Here is a 27,281-nt window from a genome sequence, read left to right as displayed (position 1 = left end):
CTGGTAAACTTCCAATGGACTTGCCATCTCATGCATGAGGTTCTTATGGTATAGAGCTAAACAGGCATTTGGCCTTTGGGTTTTATTTGAACTTTGATGCTAAATGCAGTAGAGGGAGAAGCTTCTCCCTGTTTATTGTTTTGCCCTTCTGTGTTATCTGAGTTAAGCATCTACTCTTGCCCTAAGTTCAGGGTGTTTACAGAAGTTCATTTTGGGCAAAGAAGGTTAGTTCTCATAAACTTATTTTAAAGTCAGAAAAGAAAGGAAAACACCTGATTCAGAGCAGGAGCCTAATTAGGGTCTTCTGAATTGTGCTTGGGCAAACTTGGTGTGCTCATCATTGGCTGTTGAGGAATTCTTCATATGTTCAAAATCTTTAAGACTCATGTGAAAACACCACTAACACGCTTCTAAAGAATATATGATTGCTTTAATTTAGTAGGTTTTGGATTTAAATCTAGAGTTTTTTAAATTATACTGACCTCTTTGGGAAAACAGTATTAAGAGTAAATAAATAGTAATTTTCTTTGTGTGCCAGGCAAAGCAATGAAGAAATGGGTTGAATCTATCACAAAGATAATCAACCGTAAAAAGCAGGCACAAGCCATTGGATCAAGTCACAACATTACTTTTGAGAGCCCACCTCCGGCGATTGAATGGCACATAAGCAAACCAGGACACACAGAGACTTTTGACTTGCTCACTTTGCATCCAATAGAAATTGCTCGACAGCTCACTTTACTTGAGTCAGATTTTTACAGGTAACTTTCCTCCATTGAAAAACACATGACACAAACCAAAATATTCTCCAGCATGAAATTGTTTCTGCGGGCCCCTGCTGTGAAGCCCCACGGTAGGTCAAGGGACTTTACCAGTGCTGTATATTAATTGCTATTTTTTCAGAAAAAAATTCTAAAAACCAATATTTGTCTTATCCTCCACAAGTTAACGTGCAGTACATGTGACTGATGCATACTGTTAATTGCATTGTGCTGCAGGTTTTTCTTGATATTTTCCAAGTAGATCAACCTTTGAGGGTTATGAACCTTAATTAAATCAGTTTTCTTCATATCCTAGTTTGTGAAGCAAATTACGGACCATGTCAGACCTCACCAGCTGTCTGTGAGAGGTTGTTCAGACATTGGAAGCTCGCATTTTATTATGGTGAATGAGATGTAGATTTCGTTCTTCATTTAGATGAACAAAGATGGTTAATTGTCACATAAATTAAGAAATCTTTACTAAAAAAGTGTAGAAATACCAGTCAGTTACGTGGGGAGCAAGTGACTTAAGAATTTATTTCCTAATACCAATTCCAAATTCACTGGAAATAAAGAGGTTTTGAGAAAATATGTCCTTTCCTGCTTTTAATTACATTTTTTCTTACTTTTCTAGAGCTGTGCAGCCATCTGAACTAGTTGGAAGTGTGTGGACAAAGGAAGATAAAGAAATAAATTCTCCCAACCTTCTCAAAATGATAAGGCATACAACTAACCTCACTTTGTGGTTTGAAAAGTAAGTGACTTTTCTGAATCCGTACCTACTCCCATTTCTGGACATATACAGTCTTTTCGGAAATGTGAAAAACTGTGAAAAATTCTGTTCTGGGAGAATTCCACTTCTAAGTCATGTTAAATGATACAACTGGTCCTGGTGAGAATTGTACCATAATGGTCTCAGCTTTTTATTCTTAGAATAATGTTTATTCTCTAAATATTTTCAAAACTGTGTCAAATAATTTGATAAACTTTTCATATGTGTGTAACGACTTAATATATGATTTTGGAAATCTCATCAATGCTTTAATACAAAATCAAATGTTCTTGTTTATTTAGATGCATTGTAGAAACAGAAAACCTAGAGGAAAGAGTAATTGTAGTGAGCCGGATAATTGAGATCCTGCAAGTTTTTCAAGAGCTAAACAACTTTAATGGTGTCCTTGAGATTGTCAGTGCTATGAACTCCGCAGCAGTGTATAGGTTGGATCACACATTTGAGGTACAGTGAAATATTTTCCATTTTTGGTACGGAAATGCACCTTAGCTACGCTAAAAGCCTATTTTTTTCAGTAAGCATGTCCTTCAAAGAAGGTAAATCCCCCAACAAATGAATCAATTGGGCTGTAATAGAGAGATTATTAATAGAGAATAATTTCTCAGTTACAGAAGCAAGAAATCAATCCTCACTTAATGACAGGAAAAGGTAGCAAGATCCTGAGATGGTGAAACACTGTTGTCATGGTCACTGACTTAAATATCAGTGGGAGACCATTACTCTCAGTATTGTTGCTGGGCTACACCTTTATCCTATCTTTCCAAACAACCTGTTTCACCTCTTGTTTTAGCAAATTCCAAGTCGCCAGAAGAGGATTTTAGAAGAAGCTTATGAGCTGAGTGAGGATCATTATAAGAAATACTTGGCAAAACTCAGGTCCATTAATCCTCCTTGTGTGCCTTTTTTTGGTAAGTACATTTGATTTGAATGGGCAATATCATACATAAACATTAGGCAAGTATTGAGCTATGGCGCTAAACAGAATATGAACAGTAGTGAGAAGTGAGTTTTAACAGGACATTTGGGTTTGACTTTCAGATGCCCAGATGTTAATTGCATATATGTGATCTAAAAATTCAAGTGACTACTAATATAGATGTTATTTGTGGCAAAAATAAGTATATCTGTGATACCTTGTTTACGTATTTACTCATTTTTACTTTGAATGTGGTTTGAACTGTGTTGCGACCATAAATGGAAGGCAGTCACAGAAATATTATTGCCATTGACTAGTAGAGAGGACTCCCTTCTCCACTGAAAATTGGAAAAATTAAAGCTAGTGTTTTAATTTTTATAGTTTCTTATAACTAGAGTATTATTTCTGTTAAAATCTTCTGTAAAAAACAGTTTTGGGAAGAAAGACTGCTCTTTATCATCAGACTTAACAGTTCTTTTAAGTAGATTGCTCAGAATTTCTGATGAAATTGTGAAGCGAATTATATAGTTAAGCACATGACGTTCCTGTTCTTTAGCAAGCTACTTGGATGTTTGCTGCAGATCAGTTCCAACTCTGGACATTATACTTGTCCAGCATAGGCTTCAGGCCAAAGCTGAAAGTAAGTACTGTTGATGGCTTTTTTGGCCTTTTACAGATTGGGGAAAAGATATACTCCAGAGCTCTGCAAAGAAAGCTAAGATCAACTAAGAAACCTTCTGTCCTGCTTCAGAGATGAGTAGAGGTTAGCAGGATCACACATTAATAGCTCTAGTTATTTCTCTCGATTTATACTTAAAAGAATCATAATCACAGTTCCAGATATGTTATGTCTGGACTTGAGAGCGCTCTTTTCTTTCTAATCTTCAAATGATTTGACACAGTTATGAAGCCAGGAGTGGAAAGTGAAACAGAAGAATAAAATCTGAAAATAATTTTTTAGAGCTTAGCTGGGGTCTCTAATGGAGCTGAATTGAAGCAGAACACTTCAGAGAAAGCATTTGAGTTCAGTGTACTCTTGTCTTGCAAAATGCTGATAGTGTTCAGTTGTGTGAGCTTCCTAAACAATAGAGAGATGCATAGACTTTGAGATTTTGATGCGAAAAAGGCAGCTTTCTGGGAAAGGCATATTAAAATATTTGAATTGTTGCCCTTATTTGAAAATTAGGCATGATTCTGTTATTGACCCTAACAGCGAATTTTTCTCAATAATTAGAGGGCACAAATTAAATTCTTTAAGAATTCTTTGTGTTCCAGTCATGTGACTTCCTCTTGTACTATATTTTGAGAACCTCTTCTGTGTGCTCTTTAGGGATTTACTTAACTAACATTTTGAAAACAGAAGAAGGCAACCCTGAATTTCTAAAGCGACATGGGAAAGAACTTATAAACTTCAGCAAGAGAAGAAAGGTAGCTGAAATAACAGGAGAGATACAGCAGTACCAGAACCAGCCATATTGTTTAAGAGTGGAATTTGACATCAGGGTATGTGGCATTATTTCATTGTGTCCATGCACTGAGCTACCTTTGTGGTGACTGTCAGCTGATAGACCATAAGGATAGACTGAATTCATATAGATGCAAATCAGGCTGAATCAGAGATGAGCAGAAGGCCTGTCATAAAATCACTCTCAGGTCTCACTGTAAGAAAGAGAAGAAAGCTCAATGCTTGAAGTTTGGTGGGGTTTGGGTGTTAGATTTTTTTTTTTTCCCCTGGGTATTGGGATGTTGGTAGATAGATCTTATTACTGGACAGTGTTAAATAGGAACAGAAACTACCAGATTCTCACTGTCCTTCACTCAGTTGTGTTTATTTGTCCAGTCATCCCAGTTGTCCTTTTCCTCCTCTGTTACACCGCCTTTATGTTTCCTGGTTTACCTGATAGTACTGCGTCTACATCATGTGTTGGTGATAATGACGCTCACATTTTTATTGCTTCTGGTGTTTGCTCTCCTTGGTCTGTGGTATTCTCTAAGCAGTCCTCTGTTTTCTCTGTTTGCTTTCCTTTCTTCCTTCTTATTTTTTTTATAAAATATGTTCTGACCTGTATACTTTCAGAAAATCATAGGATAGGTTATCTTAAGAGATGCTGCAAGATTTTCTTTTGTTATTTGTTCTTCTCAGGGCTTGACAGTGCACTGTGAGAGCAGTCTTCGCTGCATCAGTGTAAAGATAGACTACATACAGATGCTTCTAAAGGTGTTTGAGCTAACCTGGTCTGATTTTTGCACTGCAGAAAGTATTTAGGGTACAGTTGGTTTTCAAGCCAAGCGTAGCAGTAGCAATGCCCAGCAACAAGCAGATTTAATAACTTTTAAAAAAATCTATCATTGCTTCTGACTCCAGCATTTTCTCTCTTCTCTGGAACAGCTGGATTGTTTTTGAAGTAGAAACAAACAGTACTAAGCTTCTGAAAAGTAGCTTACCTGACAAGTTTTCTACCTCCTTGTATTTCAGAGATTTTTTGAAAACCTGAATCCAATGGGAAACAGCATGGAGACAGAATTTACAGATTATCTGTTCAACAAGTCGCTAGAGATAGAGCCACGAAATGTCAAGCCTCCACCAAGATTTGTTAGTATTCAAATTTAATTTTTTTTTTTTTTTTATTTTATTTTTTTTTTCAGAAAACTCCTACATTTGTCTTTCACAGATAGCCAAAGTCATTTTAGATCTCTAACTTCATAAATCCAAAGCTACATTTAGGTCATCTTGTGGCCTTTTGATTTTGTTTGATACTATCTTTTTTTGTCATTTCAGCCAAAAAAATACAGCTATCCTCTCAAGTCCCCAGGTGTTCGTCCCTCTAATCCAAGGCCAGGTACCATGAGACATCCCACACCCCTGCAACAGGAGCCAAGGAAGATTAGTTACAGCCGCATCCCAGAGAGCGAGACTGAAACTACAGCATCTGCACCAAACTCTCCCCGAACGCCTTTGACACCCCCCCCTCCTTCTGCTACTTCAAGTACTACAGATGCCTGCAGTGTGTTTGACTCAGATCCTTCAAGTCCTTTTCATGCAAGTAGGTGCTAATAGAGTCTACCAGGAATGTGCATATTAGTTTTTGCAGTGTCAAACGGGTGAAATTGTGTTTAGTTTTCTGAAGTGACTATAGAAATAGTTGCTTTTGTCTACTTGCAGCAGCAAAAACTTTCAGTGTGTTTTACTCCTTTTTTTTTTTTTACAACTGAACAGAATTAGGTGTGTTACATAGAGAGTATTACATGTCTTTGAAGAAACTGTCAAAACAGAAGGCAGAAATATATCTCTAGCACCCATATATGGGATTTGTTGCCATATATATATGTGGTGAATGTCTTTGAGTATCTGGTGGTGAGCAATGAGAATAAAAACAGATGTCTTGTGGGTGCTTTATTCTGCTGTCTGCCATTCCAAATTGGTTTCAGTGCACATGGATAGTTTTCCTGCAGGACTCTAAAATTGGTATTTTCTTGCTTTAAATCCATCAGGACCCATTCACACCTATTTTTCTTCTGTCTTCACCAACATACAAGGAAAAGTTCGTATTTTATGGGGTGCTTCGAGTAATTAATAGTGGACATAGCCTCCTTTCATGTATGAGGGCTTTCAGAGGAAGTACAAGGTTAGTCCTGTGTTCAGCTGGTTGTCACAAGAGGTGAAATGACTTGCTAAAAACAAAGTTGCTTAGCAGAGCAGTGATACTGCTGAGTGTCCAAGCCAGTTTTCTGGAATACCTCTTCAGAAGATGATGTTTCTTCATTGCTGAGTCAGCCCATCGACTGCAGGTTCACGATATTGTTTTAGTGCTGTTGTGATACAAGAACAACTTTGTGATGTGGTTTTTGGTCTCAAGGATTACTTAAGAATGTGCAGGAACTGATGGCCACAGAGATGACTGCAGCTCAGAAAATGAGTTTGGAAGCTGCAAGTTAGAGGGTTGTGTTGTTGTCTTTCTTTAACACCTTTGTGATTTGTGCTTCTTTTTACGAGCAATTACTTTATTATTTATGACACCCTATATTTCATTTATTGCTGTCAATACACTGAATCGAACAAAAGTTCATCATTATCAGGATTTTTTTTTTTATGTCTGCTAGGATCTGCTTCTGTGTCATCCATAAACTTTACCAAAAATTCAGATGAAGCTCATGTCCCTCCTCCAGTTCCTCCACGAAGGCGACCAGAGTCTGCCCCAGCTGAATCCTCCCCATCAAAAGTAAGGAAGGGGAAAAGAGGGCATTTTCTCTGGGAGCAGAGGGCAGGGTATGATAGAAAATAACTCTTACAGTTGGTACGTATATGTGAAAGAGTAAGCAGCCATGTATTTCAAACCTTCACAGCTCTGCCTTATTATGTCCTGATCCAAAAAAAAATGAAAATTAACAGATGGGATTTAAATTTAGGGTTAGAAATGTCTCTTGTCTACTGATCTGCTATGCTCAGGCCCTCACATTGCCTGTGAGAACTTGAGGCCTCAGGCAGATGTTTCCATCTGCAATAACTGTCCCAGAATATCATTTTGGTTGTATGAGTGGGGGTAAAGAACTGAAGAATAGTAATGTTGTAAAGTGATGTACACACTCAGTCCTCTGATAAGGTTCATTAGATTATTTGGTTGTGATGCTGTGGTGCTCAGTGCTTTCTTTCCCTTCTTGATTACCTGTCTTGTCTGACTGCCTGCTTGAGCCATTGCTACATTTTTCTTTTGCATTTGTCTGGCATTTGGGATCTGATCCAGCCTTTGTTGCAGACAGTGTCAAATGTCTCTTGATTTCAGTGGGAGATGGGGTTTTTTGATTTCAGAGAATTGGGTGGATTTGAAAATCCCACTCAAAATTATTTTGGAGTGCATGTGTCTTTGAAGAGGGCTTGTGTATGGCTCTTCAGCAAGTTGTTATTCTCATACTACAGGTGACTATGCCATCAGCCAGCATCACGCTCCTACCAAAATATAATTGAAATCATCGTATACATGATAGGGTGTTGGAGACCAAATGCCCTGTCACTTTGGTCTGCAGCGTGGGAACTGTTCACTTCAATAATTCTGACTACTTAATTCCATCTTCTGAGTGTAGGGTTTTTTTTACCCTGTTCAGCATCATCTGCCTCTCCTTTTCCTCATTTTCTTGGAGGAATATCTGGTGTATTACCCCCCCCCCAAGTGCTTGTTACTGGGGAGGTGGTGGAAGATACCCAGACTTACCCAGCAAACAGACTGGAACTGGGATGGAAATTGTTGCTTTGACCATTCTTTGACTTCCCTTTGTCCCTCTCTGTGCATCTCCATTCCTTCAATACTTGGCTCTTAACTCCTGTATTGATATACCTCTACTCTCCCCCTGCACATCCAGTCTCTGTCTTTTCTGTCTGCATCACTCTGAGAAACATAGTTTTCAGGCACCACCACTTCCTTTTGCTTCCTTACTCTCCCCATCTTCATTCTGCACTCACTTGCTGTGCCTCCTCTTTAACTGGATAACAGCTGTCTGCAGGGCAGGAGCTCTGCTTCCATTTCACAGCAGGGTCCTGTTCTTTATTGCCACTCTAACATTTTTTTAAATTAAATGTTTGTGTACCTCAGATTACTTCTGCACACCTGGACAGCCCACCAGCAATCCCTCCTAGGCAACCAACCTCTAAAGTGTATTCACCAAGGTACTCAGTGCCTGACCGGACCTGCATCTCTGACCCCCCTGAAAGTCCTCCTGTGTTACCACCACGAGAACCTGTGCGAACTCCAGATGTTTTCTCTAGCTCACCACTACACCTTCAACCTCCACCACTGGGGAGAAAAAGTGAACTTGGTAACACCTTTTTCCCAAACAGTCCATCTCCATTTACTCCCCCTCCCCCTCAGACACCATCTCCACATATAACACGGAGGCATCTTCCATCACCACCTTTGATACCGCAAGATGTGGACCTCCATTCTGTTGCTGGACCACCTGTTCCTCCACGACAAAGCACTTCTCAACATATCCCAAAGCTTCCTCCAAAAACTTACAAAAGGGAGCCCACACACCCATCAATGCATCGAGACGGACCACCATTGCTGGAGAATGCCCACTCCTCCTGAACTGTCCCTTGTGCCAGGAGTTGCATTTTCCTGGTGCTACGTCTGTTGCTGGCAATGGATGCACTGAACCTGGTGGTGCCAAGGAGTTGGGATGTGTATGCCAAACACTAAAAACTCTCTAATAGATTGGAAATGCAGTGTACAGAAATGGAGTTGCAGAGAAAGACGTTCTAGTGGAAAAACTGGTTAACTTTCTATTCTTGTTTTAGTATGCAGGACATTGTTCTAAAGTAATTGGACAATTGATTGTACCAGAAAACAGATTTGAGAGACTTCTTTGGCCAATGAGCAGAGACTGTGTTTGTGTAATGATAAATAATGTCCAGTACAGGAAGAAAAACAGTCTTGTATCCATCAGTTCCATACAGTGGCACAGTTCTTGGAATGAAAACGTTATGCACTTTTAAAAATCTCAAACAGGGAACTTTATATCCTTGATTTTCCTTTGGTTTACTCCCTGCTTTAAAATACCTTCCTAAATTATGAGAAGGACTGTGAGGAAGATCTGTGGTACCTAACTGAGCTAGAATTAAGGCAAAGCACTGTATTGCGGTCCTGTTTACAAGTTGTTACAATGAGTAGTAGGGGGTACCTAGGCTTCACCAAAGAGGTACTTTATTATTATTTTCTGAAATATTATGGTGCCAGTTCAAAAATAAATTTTTGCCAGGAAGCATAATGTCTAATTATTGCTTTCTTTAGATAGAGCAGATTAAAGTCTTATATCGTGAAGATTATGGCAAATTTTTTATATAATAAAAAGCAGCACTATCATCTGAAGTAAATGTACTACTACATTTAGAAGACTGTTAATCTCTGCTAGGTTATGTCACATTCTTTTTAAGGTTTACTGATAATCCATTTCATGGCTAGTAGCTATTCTTTTTCAGTCATGCCATAAAAACAGTCACTTGGGAAAGGGAGCACTCACTGGTCAACTTCCATACCTGTTGTCATGTTTTACTAACAATAGATTAATCAGCATAGACTTGCCTTGTAGTTGCATAAATCGTGTATATAGTGAATGTTGCATAAATATAGTTGCAGATTGTTTTTAATTTAATTGAAATACAGCTACAGATATGTTTGGCTGACATATGTTAATATAACATGGACAAGTGTACAACTCAGTTTTTCAGTTAAGCCCTGAAGAGGATAAAGCACATGTGGTACATATTTTTCCTAGTTCAGTGTATGTATTTTAGTAATGAGTCTAAAGAGAAGTCAGTTTTGGCATGTGTTACAAAGTAATAATTTAGGAATATTTGAGAAGCTGGTTTACTCCCAAAGTGAGTTACTATATATTATAAAACTTCTCACACCTCCTGTATGACACTTGTTAGAAAAATTCAAACTTGCATTAATCTTTACAGTAGCTTTCTATGTCCAAAATACACACGTATGGGTATAAGTATCATGATATGGATTATCTATAAACCTGTGTACTGCTCTTCAACTCCAGACAATACTGTGACAGTAATGCATGGCAGTTACAGAAGAAAAGAAGCTCTATAATCTCCACTATAATATGTATGTGAAGCGTAAAGAATCTCATCTTCAGTTAACATGGATCAAAGTAAAATTCTATCACATTTCCTCTTTGCAACAAGGATACATTTCAGCATCTTAGAAAGCTGTGTCATTAGAGATGGTGTTAGTCAAATGATGATGGAAGTCACCTTTCTTAAATGCTTTCTGCAATGCCATTCATTAGTGTCCCTTGATCTTTTAGTGTGGTCATTACATTTCAGAAAGTGTTCTGATTTCATCATCAAGAGCAGCAGTTTTCATTGCAGTCAAGTGTTGAAATGTGTCAATTGTTTTTACTTCTTTGATGTCTTGAACAACATTGTTTTGAAATATTTTCCTGGCAAAAGAAGAAAAAGTAAAGATCTCTAAAACTCGGCTTCAGAGGAAAACATTATACGGGAGCTTTGTAAAAACCCTCAAGCTACAGGAGATGTAGTTTAGGTTATCAGTTCTTTGGATATAAATACCATGATGGACATACTGTTGGCAATGTCATCTAAATTATTAGCTCATGAGTGGATTACCAGGGAACACTCCTTAAATTTAGACTTTCTGATCTGTATCTCTTCTTCTGTATGCTCTTGTCTGTGCTATTTTGCAGCCAAGGCAGACCAGACAGAAGGAATGATCCAGTGGTTAGGTTACTCAGCTAGAAGGAAAGACTTCACATGGATCCTGCTAATCAACAGATTTCTTGAATGTCAATAGGTCTCTGTTTCCCTTTGTGAAATGGAGAATGCTGTTTCACACCTCTGTGGTTGAAAATAAAAGTGCTTTACTGGTGACTTACTCGGACAACAGGTGGTAATGGTCACTGTGTGAGAACCTAACTTAAATGTGCTTTGGAGCCCAGCAGAGTGGGTCAGTCATACATTGCACAAGTCATGGTATTGACTCGGCTACAAAGAGGAGAAACAGGGTGAGAGTCAAACCTGTTGCATTTAGAATAGGATTTTTGAGTAAAACTGCTAAACCACTGGTTTGTCTAAGACAGCTTTATTTGCATTAGTAGTTATTTTATCTGGAATTACTTCTTACTTGGACCATGTTTGCATTAGTGACAATACTTTTCACATAAAAAATTAAATCATTTTAATGATGCTATCTGTCTCCTTGGTAAAATGACCCTGGATGGTCTGGTATGGCATGGGATGGTGATGTGGCCTGGACAATGAGACATGCTTCTGTGGAGGCTAGGTGAGTTGCTGTATTACTCTAGAGTGCTGATGTATGGCTAAAAGTCAGCCTAAGTAACTGCAAACTGTAGGCAGGGGTTATAAAGGTCAGCAAAACTTTATAGTTGCACTACTTAACAATTTGTGCTGTTTCACCTCAAGGTTTCTACTTTATATATAGTCTAGTGCAACAGTGGTGTGTAACCTGGGTTAGTTTTCTTCCAGAGTTGCATGGTTGTGTGTTAGCTCAGAAAAGCCCTCTGGAAATTTGGAAGCGCTAGGATTCCAAGTGCAAGGTTCTGCACCTGGATCAGGGCAGGCTGAGGGATGAAGGAGTTGAAAGCAGTCCTGTGGAGAAGGACTTGGGGGTACTGACATTGAGCTGGCAATGTGCACTTGCGGCCCAGAAAGCCAGCTGCATTCTGGGCTGCATCAAAAGCAGCGTTGCCAGCAGGTCGAGGGAAGTGATTCTGCCCCTGCATTCTGCTCTGGTCAGACCCCACCTGGAGTGCTGTGTCCAGCTCTGGAACCCTAAGCACAGAAAGACATGGACCTGTTAGAGTGGGTCCAGAGGAGACCACGAAAATGATCAGAGGGATTGAATACCTCTCCTATGAGAACAGGCTGAGAGAGTTGGGGTTGTCAAGCCTGGAGAAGAGAAGGCTCTGGGGAGATCTTACAGTGGTCTCCCAGTACTTAAAGGGGGCTGCAGGAAAGCTGGGGAGGGACTCTTTATCAGGGAGTGTAGAGGTAGTAGGAGGGGTAATGGTTTTAAACTGAAAGAGGGTAGATTTAGATCAGGTATAAGGAAAAATTCTTCACTGTGAGGTTGGTGAGACACTGGCATGGGTTGCCCAGAGAAGTTGTGGCTGCCCCCTCCCTGGAAGTGTTCAAGGCCAGGTTGGATGGGGCTTTGAGCAACCTGGTCTAGTGGAAGATGTCCTTGCTCATTGCAGAGGGGGTTGAACTAGATGACCTTTAAAGATCCCTTCCAACACAAACCATTCTATGATGATGTGATTTTGCGAGTGCCATGCATTTACTTCTGTCCAGCATGCTGTATGGGAAGTCAGCTGTAGTTCTGCCTGTTGACCCCAAGGTACATGCTGTTGTCATGACATTCAGCAGCCCCTGCAAAGTTTTTCTATAACTGTTTGCTAGCAGAGAATATTATCCTGCTTCCAGGATCAATACTGTAGAAGCATTTGAGTGCTCCATCCTCAGGAAGCCATCTCCAGTGTAGGCTAACTTGTTTCTCCAATATGCCACTCTCTTAAATCAGGGAGGGAAAGCTCTGTCTCAGAAAGAGTAGGTTTATGCTAATACACTGGATTTAGATCCTTCAAGATTGAGATTGACGTCATGGGATGCTTAATTATTTTTCTTTTGTGTGTATCTTAAATTAGATTTTTCCTGAATTGGGTCTGATTCAAGTTTGGTGATGTCACTGGAGGTACCACTATTGAAGGTAGTAGATTATTGTGCTTCAGGGAGAAGGTTTTATTTTGTTACATAAGCCTGAAGAATTGCCTGCCCAAGTTTTCATCATGGCAGGCTGTGTGGTCATGCCAGTGCATTATAATAAGGATCAGTTTGTTTCTTTGTGGCAGTTTTTCAACCTAGTATGGCATTACAGAGGCAGGCTCTACTACTGGTATTTCTAGCATTGCCATTTAAGCTCAACTAGAAAGAGCCCCTATTCATGGATGTTTTTCTTACAAAACCAAAATGTTTCTTAATGTTTTGCTGCTGTGAGCAGTGCAATTAGCTGCAGTGCGTAGAAGTCCCTCCTTGACTTTCTCCTTGCTGCCTTTTCTAGCCATCAAGGAGGGCCTTGTTTAAAAAGACTGTTTTAAAGTGGTATTTAAAAATTTGCAAATTCTTATGGATTGTCCCCCCCACCTCAAAATACCCTTTTTTAGTTGTTGAATTGTCATTTCAAAACCCAGATGGTGGATGGGCATTTATTGGCTTTATTAGCTCTTACCCATTAAGGAGAGAAACCTGTGGCCCAATGTAGTTATAAAACCAAAAGCGTTTTTAACTTTGTAAATTCCATGCCTTATTTTCAATTTTAAAAAAAACCCTTAAGTGCATTCTTCTGTCAACTGAGCAAATTTCCTTTTTACCTTCAGTGGAAAATGGTGCATAAGTAGCCAACTGCTGCATCATTATAAGTCAAAGTAAAGAGAAAGTCACTTTTTTTTTTTTCACTTTCTAGCCAGCAAATGTGAAATCCTGTACCAGATGACTGAAAAGTTGAAAGGTAAAAATAAAATTTTAAAAACGTATGTCAGATGCATGACAATTTTAGGAGCTGCCAAATGTGCCTTTTATCAAAGAACATCTGTAATTTTTTTTTAAAAGGGTAGACAGAAGTAGGGGTGCATGTTGCTGGAATTGCTTTGGACAAATTTGTTCGAATCTACTTCAAAATAAGCCTTTTTTTGTTTGTGAAAAGAACAGATTTTAGGTTCCAATAAGTTTGTTCCAGTATGTGTACATTTGCCTTTGGCATGGTTACTTGCCAAAATGAGTAAATGTTAAAAGCTGTGTCAATCTGTCAATCAAACAACTGTAAAAAGGAAAAAAAAAAAAAAAAAAAAAAAAAAAACAGAAAACAAAGACGGGTGGTAAACTTTAGCTGGCACATCTGATGACTTTTGTGCATAATTGTCTGTAGGTAATCGTGTGCTGTGTCTGAAGGGGTTCAGATTGCATTTAAGTGAAAATTTAATAGTGGATATTACCTTTTGACATTAAAGATGTGTTCTAAAAATAAAAGCACCTTACGTCTTCCAGAAGTGTACACTTTTGAATATGTAAGATACACTGAAAGTCCTTGTAGTTCAAGGCTTGCTTCCTTAAGCTTAAATACTATGTGCTTTACATTAAGGACAATCATGAGTCTGTTACAGATACAGCTTTTGCTCAGGAAAGTAAAATACTAAAAGACACAGTAGCTTTTGAGCAGATGAACCATATGGAGTAGGAGACAAGTAAGCAAGGTGTACATACAGTAGGGTACACAAAATAGCATCCTTTAACTGTTTGTTCTCTGCCACAGGATTATTCACTGTAGGTGTTACTCCAGCTCTGCAGCTTTCTGTTACAACTTACTCCATCAGAGGATCTGTAGTCTGTGGGTAAATACTCTTGAATTTTATTGTATTAATTTTTTAGGTAGGTAATTTCATGTAAGAGCCTACATCTCATCTCCTTGTTGAATAAGATCACACTAAATAAAGGGACATTATGTTTAATATCTTGTATTTGTCAATAGTCAAAACATCTTTCAAAGAACAGCGAAACAGAGTGGTTTTCACAACTCACAAGTAGAAACTGCTTAATATTCAGGGTAGTCTCCTCCATCTAATCCACCCCAACCAAACAGTGGCCAAAGACAGTACTACACATGCCCCAGCTCCTCTCCTGTTTAGGCATGAGCAAGGGCCCTATCAACTTTACGTAGAGTTCGTAAAAAGCAACTGGATTCCTTGGAACCTGTTGAAGTGCTTTTTTCCCTTACTGAGGAATAGTTGTACATGTATATGACTTCTATTGAGGTGGAAATACTCTAAGGTCTTGTAGAGGAAGGTAGGATATATTGCAACTCTGGGGAAAAAAGTAGGAGAAAGTACCTAAGTTTTATATAAAACTTTAAAGTATCTTCAGTTATGCTGACTTAAAGGAATGAAGTGGTAAGAGGATACATTTGACCAGTGCTGAAAGTCAAAGTTACCCATAATTTGAGGAGAGTCTAGGGTGGTTGAGTTAAGCAGGGAATGTAGCCATGGAGAGGTGATCTAGAAGAGTCACAGCCACAATAAGAGCATGTTCTGTTGGGGACTGTCTCAGGTGCTGGCAGTTCCCCAGCAGCCAGATGATAAACATGCTCTACATCCTTATGATTGAAAGGGATCTGAGGAGAAAACACCCCACTAGATTTGCACAGGAGTGCATTTGGGCTGTTTGCAGGGAGCTACAGAGCAGTAGGAGGAATGGGACACACGCTTGCAGGTGCTGTGTGGAGTGGGGATGTATGAGCACCATGGGCAGAGTTGTTCCTGTTTGTGGTGTCGCTGTTTTGGACCTGCTGAGAATGTGGCAAAGGTAAGACAGTCTTGATAGTCAGAACTGGAATTATTTAAAAAAAAAAAAAAAAAAACAACTTGGTACGCAACAAAGGTTTGTGATACACAGGAAGATACTAAGATCTCTCACAGAGCTGGTTAGTTGAAATTACACTGGTATGCATGTCACTGGAGGAGGCTTATGGGGGTTTTTTGTGAAAGCTAATTTGTTTGCAACAACAGCCGCAGAAAAGGAGTAAAGGAGGTGGAGGAAGGAGCTGAAGAAATGTTAGTGACCTGTACCAACAACAGGATCTTGACCAGAAGCCTAGAGTCAGTCGGCTGAGTGCTGGGTAAGAGTCTTGGAACCAGGTGTATGGAAACAGTCTTCTCACATGACTGTGTGCAGGGGAACAGAATTTTGTAAGAAATATTGCTTCGGAAAGGGACCCAAGAAATGTGGGGTTTTTTAATGGATGCAACCTTATGGCTGATTCAGTGCAAAAGAAACAACAGCATTATTTAAAAGCAACATTTATTTGGCACAGGAAAAAAAATAATCGAGAGCACACACGTACACTAAAAGTGAAGTTGGATTGAATCCTGAAAGAGTTTGGGTGGTTTTGTGTGATACTGAGCATTATTCATTTTATTTACATTTGCAGATTCTGAGCAGGTACAAGGACATCTCAAATGGTAAGCATAGGCCTGGAAGTAAGAACTCATACAGGGCCAGAAAGCAATAACCATCAATTCTGACCATGCCTCAAATCACTAAAACAGAAGCTAAAATCCACATGCATTTTACAAGCAAGGGTCTGCCACTTTGGAAGGATTTCCTCACCCAGATATTAGCAGATAGGTTTCCCCTTTTTCCTGTTACTGGCAAATTCTATGAAGAAGTGTTGTTATATAAGAAACCAAAGACACAAACATCAGCCCTTGACAGCATCAGTGCATTAAGTGGAAACTCATCCATATTGATTTAAGTCTGGTTCCATGGACAAACAAATAGGTCTGCCTATGGCTGATTCCTTTGCAGAACCAACAGGCTTTGCTGATGCTTCAGTTAAAAGTATCTGGCTCTTTTTACATATTTCTATCCTGAACCTGCACAGTCTGACTGAAAGCTGCAAAGTCATAGGAAGTGCCCACACACAGAAGTGTCTTTGTGATGCACTGACTGGTCAGCATGGAGCAGTCCTGACTGAGATGGGCCTGGGAATTTGTAACTTAATGAGGATGTGAGGGAGAGAGAAAGAGATGGAAGGTGGTTTTTGTCATTAAAAACCTTAAATTTAAAAAAATATTCCCAAAATAGTTTCCAAAAGCTGGGGGGTGGGAAGAAAAGATTGTATCTTTTTTCCTCTTTGTAAGGAGGAGTGGATTTTTAGGAACTATTTTGGGTCCAATGAAATCTGCGGGGCAGGCATCAGCTAAAACATTTGAAACTTTGAGGTTTTGCTTGGTCACTTTTTTGAAACACTGGGAAAACTTTGATGGAGATAGAGCATAGCTTTTGTCTGTTTTAAGGGGATAACCCTGTTCACACACACTTCTTCACCTCCACCAGAGGAGGAAATCAGATGGTAGATGCAGGTCAGTCAACATTGTGCTATAGTCCCTGTGTCTGCAGTGGGTGTTAGCCACTGCAGCTGGGGACACCTGCTCTGGGCCCTCCCTGTACCATTGCCATTGCCAGGAGTGCTGTGCAGTATGGTGAATGCTCTTCTCTTGGCACCAGATTCAGTCACCCTTTGCTGTCGTTGAAGTCCCAAGCCCCTAATCGCACAGCCTTGTATATTTCCCCCAAGACATTGCTGTTGGACCCACAGAGACAGTTCACAACCTCTTCAGATGAAGCTGTTCTTTATGACAGACCAGTGTCCCAATCCTGCCAAAATAAGGTGATAAAACAACATTTCCTCTTGAAACTACCCCTAGTGTGCCCCAACTTCAGCTAACACCACAGCCCTGTATGAACAGTTGTTCTTGCTGCTGGGGTGTGACATGGATGTCACATCAGAGGACTGTATTTCTCTCCATAATTTCTTTCTAACAAAAGCTGAGTCTTCTGCAGAGAACAGCATTACTGAGGGTTTGTCATGTTGAGATGCAAGGAGGGTGGCATGTGTTGTGGGTGTAAGAGTGTCCTTGCAAGAAGGAGGGCTTGTGACTTTGAACATGGAGCACCATCAACTTTCCTACCACAGTGCCTCAATTTTATCTAGAACTGCTCCCAGGCAGGGTGCTGCACATGATGGAGCTTGTAAGGTGTTGTCAGGCCAACGAGAGTTAGCAAAGAGTATTTCAGGTCAGTATTTCAGAGCCAGGACACTGACTGACTGTCAGCATCTGCATCGATCCATGGTAGGGATAGGGTAGAGTCTTTGCCTCTTCTGGCAGGCCCTGCATCACCTGCCTGGAGACATGAGCAATTCTGACAGCAGGAGCAGATATTCATATGGCAGGAGGCAATTCAGGAAGCAGCATGCCACATAAAAGGTGAAGGAGGATTTTGGGGGGTGATGGAAGTCCAAAAGAAAGGATACTGCTGATTAAGTAGTACAGAGCCCAGGTGCTTCAGCTGATGCTTGTTAGACTTTCTAAAACCAGCAGGGTAATGTGAGCTGGCCTCCTGGAAGACTGATGGTGTGGGGGTTTTTTGGAAAGTGGAGGAAGGAGAGGAATTTCAGACTTCTGGCCAGGTTGCCAAGGCTGCAAAGGTAACACCTCTATTGTGGGTGAGCCCAAATTAGTCCTGGCTTGAATTTGGAAGAGCAAAGATGTATGGCAAATCAAGCAGCATTGGGGGATGAGGGGGAGGAGAAGACAGTGGGATTCAGCCAAAGCTTTCCAAAACTCCAAGGAAAGTTAAGTTAGGCAGGGAGTGAGAGCTAGCAAGTTCCTGTGCTTGTTTGACCTGCTGGCTGAGCTTCACTTCAACCCATAGCCTGGCCCTGCCCTGTGCTAGGAAGAGCAGGATGCATTTGTAAGGCAGTTGTGACAGTCTCTGCTCCCCCACTCCTCCACCTACTGTGTTAGTCAGGGGGGATCTTGGGGCCTTGCTGTCTCTCTCCACCCTCAGGGACCTGGGGAAACACTGTTGCACTTAGGCTGTGGCCTGCCTTTCTTGGGGCTGCTTATTTCTTTTTGAAGAGCTTGCGGAAGGAGCTCCGGAAACCCCCCTTGGGCTCGTGCCGTGGGTTGTGGTCGCTGAAGGATGTTTGCTCATTGTCATCCTTCTGGCAGAACCTGGTGTTGTCTTCTGCATGGAGCTCCTAAAAGGGAAAAGACAATTTAACCAGCATTTTCAACCTCACATCCTTTCCCATTCTTTCTCTCTCTTTGTGCTAGGAGGGGCCTGGTGGATGAGGAGGTGCTGGCAAGGCTGGGAGACAACAGGTCACTCAGGCCTCAGCAACACTGGTACCTCTGCAGAGCGCTTTTGACTGGCTCTGAGGCTGAGGCAGTGGCAGAGGAGTGGAAGGATAAGCATTGTTAGAGGAAACTGGAGCCTTCCTTGCTAAGTTTTTTGTTTAGGGGGAGCTTACTAGCCCATTTTGCCAATGAGGGAGCAAGCCAGCATGGGCAGTTGAAGGAACTTCCCACCCTCTCCTTGAGAGCTCATGAGCTCTCTGTTTACCCTAGAGCAGGGAGGTTTCAAGCTTCTTGAGCTGATACAATGTGAAAGACTCTTCTGCTGGATCTACTACTGCCTGGTTTTATATCTGTGGAGCAGAAAGCTGCACTAGCACACACACACCTTGGGATAAATGTGTCACTAAAAGATTTCTTCCCCCTTTTGGGAGAGTGCTCGGTTCCTCTCAGCAAGGGTCTGAACAAGTCTCTTTTCTCCAGTTCTGCCCACCACTGCCATGGTAGTCTCCATTGCTCTGTGAGGGAGAAAGTATCCTGCAGTTCTGGACTAGCCTCGCATCTGCACCCTGCTGTGGGCCACAGCTCTGTGCAGGTGAGTGCCAAAGAGCTCACAAGCTCCTGTTTCTGGGCGGACTGTCCCCATAGCTCTTTTCCCTCTGCCTTATCTCCCCTGCTCAGCTCTCCCCCACCTTCTTCACTCACTAGGCTTTTTTCTCTCTTTTTTTTCCAAGGTTTTCCAGCTGACTTTTCAGTCAGGCTGTTAGAACCTTCCTCCCATCATCATCTATCTACAGCCTCATCTCCATCTTGCCTCATTTTAACAGAAGGGTGTTTCTCCAGGCAGCACTGAGAGAACTAGCTAAGCACTTCACAGCACCCTCGGCCTCTTCCCCAGGAATTGTGAAGGCTGTCTTCCCCCCTGACTGTGACAGCTCAAAGCTGACCCTGAACAGGCACTGCAGACTACAGAAACATTGTTCCTGCAAGACTTAGTGTCCCTGAGGGGCTAGAGTGCTGTCTGCCATGCCAGAGGTTGTCTGACGGATGTGGTTGCTGGGCTGTTTTCACACAGACTTTAGCATGGGTCTGTGATCCATGCAACAAACACAGGTGAAACAAAATCCATGAACCAGATCCTTGCTGGTGTAAATGGGCTGAGTTTGGCCAAGTCATTCTGGTTTATACTGGCTGAGTATCTGATAGTAAATCCACTGGTTTTCTTAACCCAGCATTCCTCACAGCAGGTGGAAAGGCACCCTTTAAACTGGGTGCCACCCTATAGCACTAATTTTGAACAGCTTTGTGCATACTTTGTGATCCTGGTCAGATACTTGTGGGGGAAGCTTAGTGACAGCTAGAGATACATGAGGCTAGCTTGTCTCAAGAGTGTTCTAGCTGTCACTCAGCAGCTGTGTGCTTCAAGCCCATGCTTGTGAAGATATGTGTGAAAAGGAGCTGTCTTGTCCCTCCCTTGGGGGTGTACATGCAGATGAGGACTCTGAATGTGTGGACTTGGAAGCTATTTTGGCATGTTCTGCCCTAACTGTATCTCAGATCTTTCTCCTGCTGCTGCCACTGCTTCTGCACCACCATGTGCCTTTTTTTTTTCTCCTCCTATTTAAGCCTCCTTACTTCCAAAAAGCTCTGTTTTTCACCCACTCCTCTCTGTGGGGGGAAGTAGCTCCTTTGGGAGCTTCGAGATGAGGCTGAGATCATGTGAGGCTGGACATTCCTCTCCTGCTTCTGCTGCAGCCGGCTCCCACTGCTGCTCCGTGTGCTGTAGAGTCTGGTGCTCACACCCTCAGCATTCCTTGGCAGCTCCTTCAGAGACCTGCTCAGCTGCTTGCCTTTGCTGTGGAACATCTCACGTTTGTAAGTACTGCTGCTCACAGGAGTGCAGCTCTTAGGCAATGGCTGTAAGGCGTGATCTGTCCTCTCTGGTTCTGATGTGAAGTTAACAGGCCTAAGGAAACAAATGTCTAAGCTGGACTCAGAAGAGGCTGGGGAACAATTCTCAAAGAGAGTGAGGTTCTGGAAGGCATCATCTTCATAGGGGCCTGGCAGGGTGAAAACCTCTCCAGGGTAGTCAAACTCTTCGTAGCTTGGCACAAAGTTCCTCGCATCCTGCAGCAGCTCCACAGAGGTCCTGATGGCTCTCTCGGTGTTTCCCACTGCATCAGCTGGTGGTGCTTCATACTCCATTTCAGGGATGGATTGTAAGGGGGCCGTTAGAGCCTTGAGTTCCTGCTCTGTGAGCTGAGAGGATGCAAGGATGTTCTCTGGCCTCTCATGTTTTCTACTTTCTATTTCCCAGTCAGGGGGCTTTACAGCCTGGATGTTCTCCATCACAGTGGATTGGGGTTTCTTCAGCTGAGGCATCAAATGCCTTAAAAATAGGAAACAGAACAAAAAAAACAGAAGGAAGCGGAATACTAAAGGATAAGCGAGATACAGCATGACAAGCCCTCTTCCCCCCTCACTCCCCCAGTCCCATTCTCTTGTTTTTAATGCCAATAGCTATTATCATATCTTGTAGAACAGTAACAGAGCTGCCACTAATAGAAATTGCCTGAATGGATTAGCAAGAGCAAACCTGCAGAGGTAGAACTGCTTATCCAGTAGCTTTGGCTGACTTTTGTACTCTACATCATGAAATTAATAGAAACAGATGAGAAACCAACTGCTCCATCTCTTTCCTGTTCATCTGCATTTTGGATTTTTACTTTCCTTCTTTTTCTGTAATGCAGGGGCTCTGTCTTACTTTCCTGTGGTCTGACTGTGTTTTCAGACAAACAATGTTCCTTTCTTGGGTAGGGTGACTGTCTTCAGAAGTGTGTCAGGAGTCCTTGGAGGGCTCCTACCTGCTGTGTGTTCCAGGTAAGTCAGCAGAGAGTACTGCATTGGTTGAGATACTAGTTGCAGGGTGTGCACCTCCATGGCCCTTAACAGACCCTAGTTAGAAAAGTCCCACTGCCATCATCTGGGGACATAATGAATGGATTGGGGGAACAGAAACATTGTGATATTCATGATGTGTAGAGCTCTGCATCTGGGGCAAGATAACCCCACACATCAGACCAGGCTGGGAGATTTGGGTTGAGCGGCATATCTGGTATGAATTTGGGGTTATAGCCGATGCCAGGCTAAAGATGAGCTGACAGCATGTTCTCATGTCAGACAAGGCAAACCCTGACCTGAGCTGTATTAGGAGCTCCATCGCCAGCTGAGCCTGGGGAGTTTTTTTCCTCCTTCTGTTCAGTGCTGATGAGACCCCCACCTGGCCCCGTGCTGGGCCCTCAGATCAGGCTGAATGTGGGGAAACTGAGGAGGTGCTAGCTGAGACTACCAAGATGAGGGCCTGGAGCATCACATCTGTGATTGGCTTGGGTAGTTTGTTGAGAAGGAGGCTAGGTATTGGTGTAATAACATTGCCACTTGAGGGGGACTCAATGATGAAGCCAAACTCTTCTTGTTTAGTGTCAAATGATGTAAGGAAGCACAACAGCCACAAATTGCTGACATAAGAAAAAAAATAAGTCTAGAATGCTTCTCTGATAATCATCTCAGTAGACTAAAAATGGCAAAGATTGCTGGGTGGTACCAGTAGCCTCATCTTTCTTGAATTATTCTTGTGTCTTTTTGAACCCATTTTACTTGCATCTTGTGATAGTGAGTCACATCATTCAGTGACATGCTATGTGGAAAAGTACTTTTTTTTGCTAGCCTGAGACTTTGGTCATGTTTCCTAGCTCTTGTAATGTTCACAGTGAATAACGTGGAGTTACTATGTACACCACTGCCAGGCCTACACAAATACATGTGCTCCCTGGTATACTGTTAAGACAGCTAGCAAGAATAGCCCTGGGTAGAGCTCTGAAATGTTTCCTGCTTGTAAGTCATGTGGTAGTGGATAGGAGGAAGGAGCCAGCCCTTCATCTCTACACATACACAGGGAGTAGTCTTGGAAATAACAGTCTGTAACTGCCTAGTGTTGCTGGCAAAGTATGGGTGAGGAGAGAGTTTTAAGCCTACTTTGAAAGCCTTCTACTGGGACAATAGGCTTACGGGGTTGTCGTGCCAGAGGAAGGTGCTGGTGGGAATGATTGTATTGTCTCTTCGGAGTGGATCCCACTGTCCCGGATAGATGTTGCACTGGGTGTTGGAGAAACCTCTTGGCTCGTACACTGGGAGGTGAGACCTTTGTACAGCTTCACCAGGGATGACCTGAGGGAGGAGAAATCCATCGTCGTGCTAAGAAATAAGGCAGGGAATGAGCACAAGCATGTAGAATCACAGAAAACAGAGCTGGGAGGGACCTTTATATCCCTGTTCACCTCTTCCCACCCCAAGGAAAGACCTGTTCCACCTAATCTGTCCCAGTCAGCAGGGCATCCTGCTTTCTGTCCTGCTGTTAATGTTTCTCCTGATAGCAGTCCCTCCCCAGCAGTCTGCTCCAGCCCTTTACCACCCTCCATATTTGGAAGCTTCCCTTGAAGTTTGATCTTGTTCTGCTCCCCCAATGAATCATCACAAGGAGCAAAGGTGGCCAGATTTTGATTTTAGTAAAAAGTCTCGATTTCAAGGAATTCTTCTGAACCACAACTTAAGAATCTATATTCAGAGTCATTTCTATCACAGTTCATCTCAAACAGGTTTTGGGAGGCTTTTGTTTCTTCCACCCCACTCCTTCAGTAAAATAAGATAATACTATTCTTTCTCAGTCTTAGCCGATGAGGGCTTCTTGGTGCTCACCAGGGCCCTGAGCTGCCAAAGCAACTAAGTCCCCATGTGTTCTCCCACTAGGGAGTGACTTTACCATCAGTTCAAGGAATCAAATATTCCCATGAAACACGTGGCTGCTGTGTTTAGAAGGACTAAACTGATTTTCCTTTCATTCTCAGACAGAAGGGCCAACTCCCAAATCTGACCTCAGTTTGGAGGACAAATGCCAATAGTGAGCCTACTCCAGCATTCATATGCAAAGGGCTTTATTTCAACAGAACAATGTGCCTGTTGGTCTTGTCTGGATCCTAAACACCCTGCTGCTGGACTTCCCCCACACCTCCCTTTTCCTGGTAATAGAGGGGGTGAGCTGATGTTGAGCTTACTTCTTCAGCTTTTTCCTCTTCTGTATAAGCAGGTCTTCATTGCACTGGAAGAGGAGGCTATAGTGTGAGATGAAAACGCGGAGGCGCTGCACACACACCAGCAGCAGGTAATAGTCAGGATGCTCTTGCTCCGTGAACTTCAAGACATTCTGGGGCACAGAGGAGAGCAGACTGTTTGGAGGGTGTCCTAACCCTTTCTGAGAAGAAGGTGCTATTGGGATCATGGATTAGTGCTATGGAGTGCCCATGCACTGCCCTGTGGGAGCTCTTCTGGGCAGAACCAGAGGGACTTGGATGATGCCTGCCTCCTACCACTCCAGTGCAAATACACAAGTATCCACGGTAAATACAATCATGGGCATGTGTGGGTGATGAACTAGTTGAGTTTAGCATTGAATAAACAAACCAATCTCTTGTTTTTACAGGGCTTGCTTTGTGTCATTTGCCTTGGCTGAAATGTTTTAGAACAATTCAGATAACCCTCCTGGGACCCAGAACTCTTTTTATTAGCAAGCTCTGTATAGGAAAGGTTGTTTTCTAGAGGCTGTTGGAACCTCTAGTCCTCTCAGTCTCTCAGCTAACAGGCATGTGGACCACCTAGCAAAGATGCCAGCTCTGTTACAGGGGTTAGGTCAGAGCTCAGAATAGATTAGCTCTGTAGTGCCCTATCTTTGGCCTCCTGTTCTCCCAGAAGAGCAGGCAGCAGAGCTTTCGGCTTCCCAGGAGACAAAAGTTGGTTCTGTCAGGCCAAATGGAGAAACTGGCAAATAGAAGCAAGCCTCAGCTGAAAATGATGCAAATTAAGATATTCTCAGCTGGCTTTCCCTTTCAAAAATTTTTTTTCAGAGAGCCCACTGGGTTAGCCAGAAGCCCTGTACCTGTACAGGCCTGAATACCAGCTCTGAGTTAAGTCTTATGTGATAAGAGTTCAGCAAGACAGTTTCCATCCTAGGGCCCTACCTGTAGATGAATAAGGTATTCAGGGATTCGCTGGACTATATGGAAGAACAGAATGTAGAGATCAGACTTGATTTCTTCTTCTATCTGAAATAGAGAAAGCAACTTCAGAGTCTCTCCCACCCATAAAACATGTCTGCTTCCAGATGGTTCTGGGGTTTAATGAATAGTTATGCTGTAAGTAGTTATAACCATTCATAGGACACCAGTCAAGTGACAGTTGTGCGTGTCAGAGTCTTCATCTGCTTCTGGAAGGGATATTTGCAACTCCTTCTACTAGCAATACTAGTCCTAAAGATGAAATTCCTTATGTTGGGGATTATCTATGAGGGACACTCATTAAGTAGGGGTGTATGTTTAAAGTGCACTAGTTAAGTTTCATTGAAATCCCAGACAGACACTGTTGTTCAGACTGAAGTTCTTAGTTTAGGCCCAAATGAACTGAACAAAATACAGTTGACTTCTAAATTAAGATGTCTTGGAAGTGAGCTAGTGTGGTTAGTTACTGCACTCTAAAACTACCTTTATATTTAACTTTCCTAGTTTAAACCAAGAATTAAGAATGCAAGATGGAATACCTGAACGGTAGAGACTATTTTCTGTCTAAAGCACTTACAGCCTCACTCTTGATCTCCCTGTTTAGATGAGCCCCCCGTTTTCCCAGAGACACCACTTGCCTGGGACAGGTCTGGATAGTGTATGCATAGGCAAGCTTTCTCGGAGGTTTGATCCAAGACATTGTTTCATGCCACAGCAGAAATATAACTTTGGTTACACATAGTGATGAACATTAAAGCTGCCTTTTTTAGGTTCATGTCAGCTATGGCACCATTCATGAAACTGACATTTGGTAACAGAACAAGATGATTGTCCGAGGAGTCCTATTGCAGACAGGCATAACAGGAGGACATCCAGCTTGCACATTGCCATTGCGTATCTGTGAAGCAGGCAGGAAGTTTACCTCCTTCAGGATCACCACGTGGATCAGAGAGATGCATTCTGGCAGGTCCCTCAGGTAAGCAACATAGTAGTCCAGAAAATTATTCTTATGAAAGGAAAAAAGAAAAGAAGAAAGAAACTTGAGAGATTTTTGTTCATAGAACAAGCCAGAACAAGAAACCGTTGATTCCCCACTATCACTCCTGGGAGCTCAGCAGTGCAGCAGAGCTGCAGCACTGTGAAACTTTTAGGTCTTAGGATTTCCCAAGAAAGGATGTTTAATAAAATGTGTTCAGCTGTTGAGCACTGTGTATAAAGTTTTATAGCTGTGCTGGGTGTGTGTGGCAGGGTTTTTAGTAGTGGGGGAGGGGGCTACAGCAGTGGCCTGTGTGAGAAGCTTCCCCATCTCCAAGTCGGACCCTCCTCCGGCCAAGGCCAAGCCAGTGACAGTGGCTGCACCTCTGTGATAACATATTTGAAAAGGGGAACCTAAAGGGAGTGGGGGGATTCATGAGGGGACATTAGGACAAGGACACTACCTGTGTGAACACAGAGATCAATGGAAGGAAGGAGGAAGGGGTGAAGGTGCTGGGGGGGGAGATGTGCTGGGGCAAAGACTCCCCTGAATCCCATGGCAAGGCCACCCCCCTGCCACCCATGGAGGTCACCAGAGGAGCAGAGATCCGCCTGTGGAGGACCCCGGGGACTCTGTGGGAAGAGGAAGCCCCCGCTGTTGTAGTTCAGTGCTGGGAGGACTGCAACATGCAGGGGTGACCCACACCAGAGCATCTTGGGAAGAATGCATCCTGTGGGGAGGAGTCACAGTGGAGAGAGCTTGTGAAGGACTCCCATGTCTCCCATGAGAGGGATGCCACGTGGAGCAGGGGAAGAATGCAGAAGAGTGCTTCTCCCCCTCCTTGGAGGAAGAAGCTGTGGACTGACTTCACCCCCCGTCCCCTGCCCCTGTGCCACTAGGGGAGGAAGTAGAAATACCAGGAACAAAGCTGGGCCTGGGAAGAAGGGAGGGGTGGGGGGAGGTGTTTTTAAGATGTGGTAGTGCTTCTCACTGTCCCATTCTGTCTGTTAAATGCCACTGTTGGTAGCGTTTTGAATTAAAGTGATGTCAGGTGTTTATTTCTTCCCCTAATAAGACTGTCTTTTTGCCTGTGACTTTAACGGGTGAGGAACACCTCTCAGTCCTTATCTCCCTAAGCCTTCATATTTATCCTTCCCAGGGCTGGTGGGGGAAGGGGTGAGTGAACTGCTTTGTGGTGCTGAGTTGCCCTCTGGGCTCAAACCATGGCAATAGCAGATGGGAGGTGTAGAGGGGCTGGGGAGAAAGAAGCTTTTCTTATTTAAGACTCTTAAAATTTATAAAGCATCAGATGAGTTTTTACACATACTTTCAGGAGAGGTCCTACTGCTTGTCAGGGGTTGGGCACACCTTCACCCTGAGAAGGAGGTGGTGTTTTACTTGGGGCTAAAAACCATATAGGGTAAGGGGCCCATCAGCTTATACTAACTCTGAGCAAAGCATAATGGGGAAGGGGAGCATGAGAAACATGCTT

General features: G+C 42.5%; 2 protein-coding genes across 8 annotated transcripts in view; one reads left to right on the top strand and one right to left on the bottom strand.

Annotated features, from left to right (window-relative positions):
* The window catches only part of SOS1 (SOS Ras/Rac guanine nucleotide exchange factor 1), a 69,503-nt gene extending 42,734 nt beyond the window's left edge, over nt 1-26,769 (top strand). For 2 of the 7 annotated variants that reach the window (XM_074932627.1, XM_074932710.1), the window contains 9 exons: nt 539-761; nt 1,396-1,515; nt 1,836-1,998; nt 2,345-2,462; nt 3,801-3,973; nt 4,947-5,063; nt 5,250-5,514; nt 6,572-6,690; nt 8,056-13,469. In XM_074932627.1, coding sequence (XP_074788728.1) covers nt 539-761; nt 1,396-1,515; nt 1,836-1,998; nt 2,345-2,462; nt 3,801-3,973; nt 4,947-5,063; nt 5,250-5,514; nt 6,572-6,690; nt 8,056-8,550 — 1,793 coding nt within the window. In that variant the 3' untranslated portion in view covers nt 8,551-13,469. The other 5 variants (XR_012635605.1, XM_074932886.1, XM_074933049.1 and 2 more) reach the window with 5 other exon arrangements.
* ARHGEF33 (Rho guanine nucleotide exchange factor 33) overlaps nt 15,883-27,281 on the bottom strand; it is a 28,784-nt gene continuing 17,385 nt past the window's right edge. Inside the window, 6 exon segments of the mRNA XM_074933189.1 lie at nt 15,883-18,610; nt 20,334-21,095; nt 22,775-22,933; nt 23,818-23,966; nt 24,778-24,861; nt 25,736-25,819. Coding sequence (XP_074789290.1) covers nt 18,472-18,610; nt 20,334-21,095; nt 22,775-22,933; nt 23,818-23,966; nt 24,778-24,861; nt 25,736-25,819 — 1,377 coding nt within the window. The 3' untranslated portion in view covers nt 15,883-18,471.

This window comes from Athene noctua, chromosome 1 (assembly GCF_965140245.1).
Source record: "Athene noctua chromosome 1, bAthNoc1.hap1.1, whole genome shotgun sequence".
Classification (NCBI taxonomy): Eukaryota; Metazoa; Chordata; class Aves; order Strigiformes; family Strigidae; genus Athene; species Athene noctua.
Note: the sequence above shows the minus strand (reverse complement) of the source record. Positions and strands in the feature narration are given on the sequence as shown.